Below are 11,221 nucleotides of genomic sequence, written 5' to 3'. Positions count from 1 at the left end.
TGCGGTTTTCAAAGTGACTTCCCAGTGGACATCAAATAATGTTCTTTTGGAGTACATTAGACTTCATAATTTAAAGTCCTACCATCATCATAATGAGCCTATTACAATTCGATCAATGGTCGTGCTTTAAAAGTGACAGTAACCTGTCAACCTGTGGCATTGTTAGTTAATGGCAGCTATTTTAAGAATTCAATATTTCATATGTGCTATCAAAGTAAATCTTGGCAAGCTATTTTATAAAAGCTTTATGAATTGACATCAAAGAGCAGCTTTCTTTATATTTCCAGTTGAAATAGAACATTGGAGGTCAACGTAAAAAGCCGGAGTCTTTAGTTGATGTCGACTTGTGAAGATTGATTCGCTGCTTTTAAGTGGCAAGTGGTTCATAGCAATATTCCCATTCCAGAAAGCATTTTACTGAAGCAAACATCTTCGCATGCGAACAACATGATTCAACAACACTTTCCATGCCAGCATGGATGACCTCAAAGTTAAAAACAAAGTCACAACAACATCGTTTTTATTTCATGAGGTATGTAGAGGATATACAGTACATATCATTTGAAGAGAGGCTTTTGAAAAACTGAGAAATGTGATGTTGGAGGTGTAGAGATCTTTCAGGAACATTCAGCAAAGTATTCAGAGGGAATGATAGAGCGACACTCTTTTACTGACAGCATTGCCATCCTGTAACACATATAACATACAAGTGCTCAGTGCTGTAGGTGTACCTTGAAAAAGATGTAATTAAAAAAAAATGCAATGTTAAATATGTCTGTATAATGTTTTGTGGTGTTTTGTAGTACTCACATCTTAGCATAGAATCTCTTTTTGGGACTGAAGCCACTGCTGCAAAGAAGATATTTGGTATAAATGATATAAGTGACAGTATACAGTATATAAAGTACATAGTTGTGTTTGCGTGTGAACTTACAACTTGCCACGACGTTCTACCAAAGTCTTTAAGCAGATGACATCATCAGTGATGTCGTCATCAACGAGAGCTTTCCAGAAAAAGACATGTAGATGAAAATATGAGAAGTTCTTTAAAGGGACATTTCAACCAAAATTCAAATTCTCTTATAATTTACTCATTCTCATGTCATTCCAAACCTGCATGACTTGCTTTCTTCTGCAGAACACAAGAGAAGATATTTTGAAGAACGTTGAACCCCATTTACCGCTGAGACATTTCTCAAAATATCTTCTTTTGTGGTCTGCATAAAGACTCTTATAAAAGGGATTTTGAACAACATAATTTGCAGATAGATTTTGGAATAACAAGCTCCAGTTCTCACCACTGCACTCCAGGCCACACAGGTTCAGAGTTCTGTTAGATCCGGAATCGCAAGCCACCCGATCGCTGAGCTGGAAGATGCCGAACAGGTTCTGTGAGATGACATCATCAAGCTCCTCCTCCGAGCTGTCTCCGGAGCCGCGCTCTTCAGACGACTCCTCTGAGCTGCTTCCAGAAGATTCAGCGGGGGGTTTCTTTGGGAAAATGTCACGCTGCCACATCCAGAAGAGTTCCTTTTCTCCTTGCACAGCAGAGGAAATGACCTTGTCCACAGGGATGGATCTTGCGGGTCTTCCTTTGGGACGTTTTTGTGGTTGAACAGGGATTATTTGTTCCTCTTTCATTTTCTCATCATCTTCTTCCTTTGCAGTGGGTTCTTCTGGTTGTTTTGGAGGGGGACGAGACTGGAATGGAGGTCTGAGATCCTCTAGGTTGATCTGGATGCCGGTGACGAGGCTGGTGTTGAATGCGGAAGTGTTTTCCACATTACAAACCACTGAAAAAAAAAACGCATTTGGGTTGATTCAGCATCAAAAATGACAACATGTCCAACATTTGTCATTTGACTTATTCTTAGTTTTTTGTCTATTTATGATCATTTATAACTTTAGAAGACAGAATACACAATTGATTTGGGCTATCTTTATAGTACAAATAGCTCACAAAAATATAAAGAACATTTATCTAACGTTTAAATAACGTTATGAAAACGTTATTTCTGAAGGTTTTAAAAATTCTACTAAGAATGTTAGATTATGGTTTTTATACCGCTCGTTTGATATAGTTTGAAATACAATGTTGATAAATTACTCTTTTAACTTTATTGCAAGAATGTTTTGATAACGCTTAGAGAACGCTAGACTGAACGTTCTGTTGAACTTTTCTTTTGGCCTAACTTTTCTTTAGTGTTCCTCAGAAAAAATTGAAGTGACACGACGGTGAGAAAATCATTTTGAAAATAATAACAAAATGTTCTGCTTTGGGTGAGCTGTTCCTTCAAACTATAACTGACCATAATGATGCTTTGGGAAAAATACAACTGAAAAAAAGAGCAAGATTTACTCACGTCTGGCAATGAGATGTTCAACAGTCATACTGTTTCCCATGGCCTTCATCACCTGAAACTGAGCGGCTTCCAGATATGTCTTCAGCTCACATTTACTCACAATCCGTCCCTCGTTCATACTGGACACCAGCAGAACCAGTGCCAACATCTTCAGTGAAAGAACGCTCTCCATCTCTCTCTGATCGGACAAAAAAGTAGTCTTGAATCTAATCAAATCTGTTAAAATACAAAAAATCTTACTGACTTTCTATAGTACAACTAATTGCATTCCAGTAAAACAGGTTGCAAAGAAAGAGTTAAATGCCCAAGTTGGCTTAAATTGATGCACTACTGAAAAAAAGCATCTGTCTTTGCTTTTAAACAGCTTGAGTCCAGAAATGAATATAATTGCCCTAAATGTGTACCTGAGAAGAGGTATAAAAGGAAAACGAGACTAAACGTAGACGTGAGACACATTTATAAAGTGACAGCAAAACACGACAGCTGTTTCACACAGACTTAAGAGCTCAAATGGTTCTGACAGCTTTAAAGGGACAGTTCACCTAAAAATAAAGAGACATTTTGAGAAACGGTTTTGTGTTCACATTGGAAGTCAATGGGGGCCAATGTTGTTCCGTTACCGGCGTTCTTCAAAATATCTTAATTTGTGTTCTGCAGAAAAACTTGCGTTCTACAGGTTTGGAATGACATGAGAACGGATTAATGATGACAGACTTTTCTTTTTAACTGGCAAAACCACATCAAATCTGATATCAGATGCCATTTGGATTACTATCAAGTACTTACAAGTAAGATTTGTTCAGTGTGCAAAATTAAAATATGAGAAGCATTTAAAATGTCTTACCAGAGGATCTGCTGATGCTTGATGGAGATACAGATGAGAGTCTCAAGCTTCTCTTTAAGGTTCTGTTATATATGTAACCATGACCCGTCATTACCTCAGTAATGTTCAGCAGTCACACCAAAACCAATATTTAAGACAGGCAGGTCAAGCTCTGTGACAAAAGCTTCATTCTTTCATAGTTTTTCTTTAAAACACTCAGTGTACTTAAAGGGTGTTTGAATACTGCACATTTTAAAACTCCATCTGATAAGAAATACAAAGTTTCACAGTGGATTGGTTTTGGAAACAAAAGAGTCTTTCAACACACTGTAATATACTTCTTTAACATGTCTGATAACGTGAATTTAAACTTCACATATAAAGTGTGTGTGATGTGTCATGTGACTAATTTAAAAAAGTCCATTTATGACACAGCTAATGTATAACTTTAGAAGACTTAATATACTGCACACAGTATATTTGGGATATTTTTTATAGCATTTATTGGTGATATTTTAAGTCACAACAGCCAATAAAAATATGAGAACGTTTAGCTAATGTTATGAAAACGCTATTTCTGAATATTTTTAAACATAAGAATGTTAGAATATGGTCTTTATACCACTGTTTTGAAATATAATGTTGATAAAATGCTGTTTTACAGGAAGAATGTATTTTGATAATATTTAGAAAACAAATGTACTTCTTCAACGTGTATGATAATGTGAATTTAAACTTCACATATAAACTGTATAACTATGCCTGACACTCTTGGAATGTTTGGTTCAACATTTGGTTTTATTGCCTTGAACATTTACAAATGCCTCCCTATGACAACAGTAGAACATTAAAGAGCCTTTTACTCAGATTTTGTTTTTCTTTGCCAGGTGACGTGTACCAGGAAAATCTTTAAAAGGCATTTAAATGTTGAAATACCACGATAACTGATGTACATTTTGTACAGAACAGCCCATGTTTTCCTTTGCTATTTATGTTTAGTTTCAGTTCACGATTACACAACATCATCACATGGACAACTGTCAATAATCTCCATCATTTTTACGGCTCACCTTAGAACGTTTTCTCAACAAGACTTTTTGAGGTACCGCTCACGTCCATGGCACAGACAGTGTGGGACAAGTTGACAAGCCAGATGACAAACATCTAATGTTGAATCAACGTCGAAAATAACCAAGTTAAAACATCAATTCAATATTAAAACAATTATATTTGCCATCTAGGAAGTAACTCTAAACATAATTCAATGCGATTTGTTTTAGTTTGAACTCAAATTCTCAGTTCTCTACTCTTAAAAATAAAGGGGCTTCACGATGCCATAGAAGAACTTTTTGTCTGAATGGTTCCTTAAAGAACCTTTAACATCCCAAGAACCTTTCTGTCTCATAAAAGGTTCTTTGTGGTGAAAAAAACGTCTTTAGATTATAAAAAGGCAAGAAAGAGATGTTTTTATAATGAATCTTTGACTTGGTTCTTTGTGGAACCAAAAATGGTTCTTCTATGGCATCGCTGTGAAGATCCTTTTAAGCACCTTTATTTTTAAGAGTGTAGTTCTGCACGATGCTAATCTCAAGATGAAAACATCTCCCGCAACAACACATCACAAATTTGTTAATCTCCAAAAAACCATACAGCCAAAAAAGGCCCAAGCAGCTATTTTAAGAAGAACCTTATTAAGAGCATCTGCACCACTACACAAAAAATGGTGGTAAGAAACAGCCAATCACATTTGAGGTTTTCGATGAGCTCATCACCCTGAGCAGGAAAGAAGCTCTCTTATATACACGAGAGTGAAGTAAAATGTTTGAAACGCTCAGCTGACTGACCTGACAGATCAACCCATCGGAGCCGGGGGTGAAAGTCTTTTAAGATGATTGGAATTGTTTTATACGCTGTGCCCCCCCACCTGAGTGATTCCAGGCAGTCGATCAGATGTGTGATTGCTGGAGCTGAACATTAAAGAGACGATCGTTCACTCAAAAATGAAACTTCGGTGTCTCACAAAAAGACATTATGGACATGTCCAGCTCTTTTCCAGAAGAAGATGTTTCTCACCGAACCGTGGCATATAGCTCTGGACAAATGCCATTTCTCTCTCTCGCTGTGCCAAGGTGGCGTGCTGCTTTATCAAAAGATTGTGACACGATAAGAGATAAAAGTCATTTTATTGACTGTAGACCGTAGCAGAGACGGATGAATATCTCCATTTTCTCTTTGAAACCTCTTTGGAAAGAGAATCGTGCAGCAATAATATAGACAATTTTCACTCCCCTCAAATCTCACAAAAGTGTTTGTGTATGTGAAAATATGGCTTGTTAATGATAGTGGGCGACCATTAACGTCAAATCTGATGAATGCAGATTATTTTCCTTCAAGATAATTTAATGCAAATGTCAGATTTAACAGTCTTCATGCTGCGTGTCAAGTATATGTTGGAGTATTACCCTATTATAGAAATTCTGAGGTGTTTTAGCTGATCAGAGAGGAGAGAAAATCAGTAGATGATTTGTCACTTTTAAAAGTGTTTTCATAAATTATAGGAGGAAAGTGTCAACATTTGAGCATTCCGTATTTTTATATTTTATAAGCACAGGGTCATTTTCATGCAGTTTATGACTGAGAATCACTCTGTGATCTCTGGACATCTCATAAATAAATCATTGTCAAGAAATCCTGTGATGGAAATAAAAATTAAGTGAATTGTCGTATAAAAGCATAGCATAACCAGTACAGTTATAAGAAGTATGTATTGAACCAGAGCTCATCAAATAAATCAGGAAATGGCTATAAAAATTAATTATTTGTTTTTAAACATTACATTACACTGACTTCAATACATTTAAAAATGGGGAAATCTTGGGAAATTGGGGGGATTTACAATCAAATCAAGTGCAATGAGTGTGTGTGTGTCTGTGTGTGTATGTGTGTGTTTTTATTTTCAACTTGTGCAACTCTTTCTAACATTGTCTCTAAGAATTGTGAGGTTTAGGAGAAGGGTTTTGCTTGAAGATTGAGCAGGTTACGAAACTGAGAGCCTCCTTTAAAGCAATTTTTTTAGCCCTCTCATTAAAATGCTGATAAATTGGAAAAATAAAGTTTTGCAGTAAATTGAACATTAAAAAAATAATTTATTCTAATTAATGAAATGAATATATTTAACTTCATTCATTACATTTTATTATACAGATTTTGCTTTGGCTTTTTATAAACAGAATAATGAATAAAAAGTGATTATTTTAGTTTCATATAATTCAAACTTTGAACACATTTCAATTATAATAATAAATTAAAAATTAAAATAAATTAATCTTAAAATAAAAAATGAAACACTAAATGATAAAATGAAAAAAAAAAACATATAACAAAAATGGCAAAAAAAATGTAACTAAAAGTAACATAAAAATATAAAAGATATATTTTAAAATATTAATAAATAAAATATAAATAAATAATAATAAATAAATAAAACTAAAACAAATCTACAATCATTCTGTTTATCACTAGAAATATTCATTCAGGCACAGAACCAGAAATATAAACTTTCTAAGACTCATCTTTGCTAACTGTTTGACTCATGAACAACAATTTTTATTGTGTGTTTCTGTTTGGTTAGCATTGACTGTCAGTCTACACTCAATGACACAAAAGATCAAACAGCACAGAACGATCTCTTTATATCTCGTGCACTTGCACTTTCAAAAATAAGAAAGCAAAAATCATTCTGATTGTTACTGTTCTGATACGCACACAATGTTCATTTTGAAAACAGGACATGTTGAACAATGTCTGAATGTCCTTGAATTACAGTAGATAATCTGCAAACAAATGTGATGTTGGTGATGTTTTCCCAACTTTTTCTTTTTCATGATGTTCGTGATGTTCTCAGGAGGCCTCGTGAGGGTGACCTCGCACTTGAAGTCGAGATAAAGCGCCGTGATTTTAATGCCCTGCGACTGAACTTTTGAATAATGAAGATACGCTCATGTAATGTGGGATTATTATGTGGGATGTGAAGGTCATAACTGTGATGTCTTCAGAAGATGACGCACCTGTTTCAAACACCTTGAACCTCTGCATCGCTCCACTCCGTGAGTGATCGACCCTCTTCTGCTTTCTTTCATCAGCTCATGTGCTCAGCGCTGAAACGCACCTGTCGTCACAAACAGGAAATCAGAAATTGCTTTGACATTACCAAGTATGAGCTTTGGTGACTTTTTGCACAATTTCCTCTTAAAGTCTGCACCTGTGTGGAGGAACAGTTTGTATGATCTTCTCTCCATATGTGTCCGTCACAGTGACGGTGTGAAAGATCTCGCTGATGGTTCCTGGAAGAGTTCAGTCCACATATAACATCAGAAGAAGTAATAACCTTCACGAAGACCAACTCAAAATACACTTCAATAATCCTCCACAACATCACACGAATACTTTAAGTTTTACCTGTTGACAGCAGCACCAAATAATGGCTCTCTGTGCATTTATTTCTTATTTATATATTTCTTATTTATGTTTATTAAATACAATGGGTGTTTTAAAATAAAAACAAGTTGTGTGAGTGAGACATAGGGGTTCAGAAGTACTTAAATGACATAATTAACATTGAATTATTCACACAGAACACATGAAAATAACACATCACCTCTCCTGCTGAATCTCATCTGAAAAGCCTGATTTATCACCACTGTTTTCTGCCGTGACATCTGCTGGGGTTTGTTCTGACGGGTTCTGTGCGTCACAGATGTTCAAGCCCGAATAGTAGTTTTGACTGAGCTAAAATGTTCTGACAATGACTTAAATGATGCTTTAAAAAACAATTATTCGAGTAATTACTCATCTCTCTTGTTTAAACACATGCAGTGTTTCTGGACGTGATGGGATCTGAGCAGAAACAAACCCATGACTTCAGAATAATGATAAAGATACATAAATCATAATTCTGTCATGTTGTATTAAAGCAGACATGTAACTGGCCTGCAGCTTAGATTCAATGCCTTTATTTGGGCTTTGAGCTTTAACATTTTTTTTTATTTCAAGCAATACAAGTTTTTTGTTGGACAGAGGTTTTGACCTTCTGTGGACAAATTCACTTTTTTGCATGTAAATGCATTTTTTCTTGATAGTTATTCAACTCTCTCTCTCTCTCTCTCTCTCTGTGTGTGTGTAAAATCTGGCTAAATGTTTTGTGGCAATGCAAGAAACAAGAATGTTCTTTTTATAAGCGCCCCTATTTTTTTTAGCATTTTATTGATTGCAGAAACAAGTTCAGCACATAAACGTCGACATTTTATCTTTCAAATTATGCATATAGTTTGTGATATTTCATTGAATTATAATGTAAAACAAAGGTTATAAAAATACAGACACAATATATAATATCTTTTCTTGGGCCCAAATCTGTCTTAATTTAAGAAATTGTTTAGGATCACCCTATAATAATTACTACAAATTCATATGAAAAATGCCGATTATCATAAAGTTATAAATATAAAAAAATATTTAAAGCGAGCATTTAAAGCTCTTAAAGGGATAGTTCACCCCAAAATGAATATTCTGCCATCATTTATTCACCCTCATGCAATATCAAACCTGTATGACTTTCTTCAGAACACAAAAGAAGATATTTTAAAGAATGTTGGTAAACAAAAACCATTGGTCCCCATTGACTTCCATTGGTTTTGTGCCCATACAATAGAAGTCAATGGGACCAGTGGTTTTTGTTTACCAACATTCTTTAAAATATATTGTTTTGTGTCATGCAGAAGAAAGAAAGTCATACTAGTTTAAAACGACAAAGTAAATCATGACAACTAAGTAATGAGTTTCAACAGATTAAACTCACCTTTCACACATCGAAATCGCTTTTTCTCATAACGTTCTGTGAAAGAGAGAGAACTTAGCATGTGCTAAATAAGTGTCATCCCTCTTGCTATGAGAGACTTTTATTGGGCTACAAAAGTCCCTGGTCTGGCCTGTGTGCGTGTGAGAAAGGCCATTGTTTATTATTACTTGCACACCCCCATATAAAGCTAAATGACTTTCTTGAAACTTAAAACAATAACACGGCTCTTTCTGCAAACATGAAGTGAAAAATGAAGGCAAGTCTCACGCTTCATTAGTGGTATGTGGCATATGGTCCGTTTGTGCTGTCTGAATCTTTCTGCAGATCCTAACGATCCTAATAGTGATTATAACACAGAATAACAATCATGTACATTCCAGTCATGCATACGAAATAAACATATCTTCTGAGACTCAAAATACGTCTCCGCCATTACAAAAAAGTGACATGGCTAAGGGGCGATTCACAACCGCGCGGAAAACGCGAGGCGCACTGCTTTCTCATGCGGTGCGCGTGCGGCATTCTGAAAAGTTGAACTGTTTTCATCTCGACGCGGAACCGACGCGCCTAGAAAAACGGGAGCGTCGCACCGCATGCGTAGCTCCTTATTTGTCTACATTTAAAATAATGAACTTGCGCGCGCAAAAGACGCGAAATGTGAATCTGGCTTAAATGTGCCACATAAGAGATCAAATCAAATCAAATCTCTTTATTGTCACGCATCATGTACACAAGTGTACTGATGATGAAATTATCAGGTACAAGACTCTGTGCCATGGCAGTACAAGCAACAAGATATGGAAAATGTACAATATACACACTTTACACAATATACAACAAATAATAGACAATTGTACACAATATACAGTACACACATTTTCGTAATCGTACACTGTATTGTAAAGAGACTTATGGATGTATGTATAGCTTTTATAAATAACTTTCAGTGATGTATACTGTTAGTGTTTTCTGTGTTTCTTGGAGCTGCATGTGTTCGAATGGGTTTAATGGAGTCCCGTATAAACCGGTGAGGCACTGACCTTCACTATAAATCTAAAACACATTTATTGATAAAACCGAGAGTCTGAATCTGTAAAATATCAACAGACCTCGGTCCAGATTTACAGAGCGATTGTCTTTATTTATGGAGTTTCTCTCACGCTACAATAAAACACCACCTGATCCCCGCCATGAGATCACATGACTCACCACAGCGTACTGACATCTTCAGTCACCATTGTGTGGTAAAAAGAACATCAACATTTTAAAAAATTCTCATCGTGTATAGAAATAAAACCGGACACATGAGTATGCTTTCACTCTTTCACTGTACAGTATTTTATTGATTTCTATAATGTCATAAACAGTGTTGGGTAAGTTGCTCTGAAAAAGTAATTAATTACTAGTTACTAATTACATATCCAATAGTGTAATTAGATTACTGTACAAATTACTCTCTCCAAAAAGTATTTAGTTACTTATTACTAGTTACTTTCTATATCCTACATCAACCTTGATTAGTTAAGTGATTGAAGGATAGACATGAATTTAATTCATTCAAATAAATAATATTAAACTACATAAAGTACTCTTATTAACTGACCAAAGTATTACAAATGTGAGAATTATACATTGAAGCACGGATTTTAAAGTTAGACTTTGAATTTTGATGTCAATTCCACTATTGCACATACACATTACACAAAGTATTTAGTTTAATTACATCAGAAGTAACTGTAATTAAATTACAGAAAAAATAACAGTAATCCCTTACTTTACCTTTTCAAGGGGAAAGTAATTAAATTACAGTAACTAATTACTTAGTAACTAGTTACACCCAACACTGGTCATAAAGAGAAAGCCCTTCAAAGACATTTCCGTCTTTGTGTGTCTGTCATGTTTTTCTCGCCGTGGTCCTGTCATGTGTCATTAATAGTTATTATAAATACTGTTATTTTTTATACTCACAGAAACAAAATGGAACTGTATTCTGATGTTTAAATGTAAATATAAGATACATGAACCTCACAGGCTGGATGATCAATCAAAATCAGTCAACAATCACATAACAAACCGTTTATCTTCTTGTCTGGAAAGCCCATGAGCGTCATTCATTAGCCTCATTCACAAATTTACATATCATTATCAGAGCTGAGGACAGATTCATTACATGCAAAA

The 11,221-nt window shown here is 35.2% G+C and overlaps 1 protein-coding gene across 1 annotated transcript; it reads right to left on the bottom strand.

The window, feature by feature from the left end:
• Positions 1–522: 522 nt before the first annotated feature.
• On the bottom strand, positions 523–2,604 carry wu:fj19g03 (uncharacterized). Its single transcript, XM_057327420.1, has 5 exons — positions 2,364–2,604; positions 1,299–1,793; positions 935–1,004; positions 811–849; positions 523–687 (listed from the first exon to the last, which is right to left on the bottom strand). Exons 1-5 carry the CDS (start codon positions 2,533–2,535, stop codon positions 618–620), a joined length of 846 nt encoding a protein of 281 aa, XP_057183403.1. The 5' UTR covers positions 2,536–2,604; the 3' UTR covers positions 523–617.
• Between the last annotated feature and the right edge of the window lie 8,617 nt (positions 2,605–11,221).

The sequence above is a fragment of the Triplophysa rosa genome, unplaced genomic scaffold (genome assembly GCF_024868665.1).
Source record: "Triplophysa rosa unplaced genomic scaffold, Trosa_1v2 scaffold22_ERROPOS151950, whole genome shotgun sequence".
Taxonomy (NCBI): domain Eukaryota; kingdom Metazoa; phylum Chordata; class Actinopteri; order Cypriniformes; family Nemacheilidae; genus Triplophysa; species Triplophysa rosa.
Note: the sequence above shows the minus strand (reverse complement) of the source record. Positions and strands in the feature narration are given on the sequence as shown.

Coding starts and splice junctions, on each gene's coding strand:
- wu:fj19g03 (XM_057327420.1), bottom strand. CDS start 2,535: ATGGAGAGCGTTCTTTCACTGAAGATGTTGGCACTGGTTCTGCTGGTG. Junction 1,005..1,298: donor GTGTGGCCTGGAGTGCAGTG/GTGAGAACTGGA, acceptor TTTTCTGGAAAG/CTCTCGTTGATGACGACATC. Junction 850..934: donor GTAGAACGTCGTGGCAAGTT/GTAAGTTCACAC, acceptor TCTTCTTTGCAG/CAGTGGCTTCAGTCCCAAAA.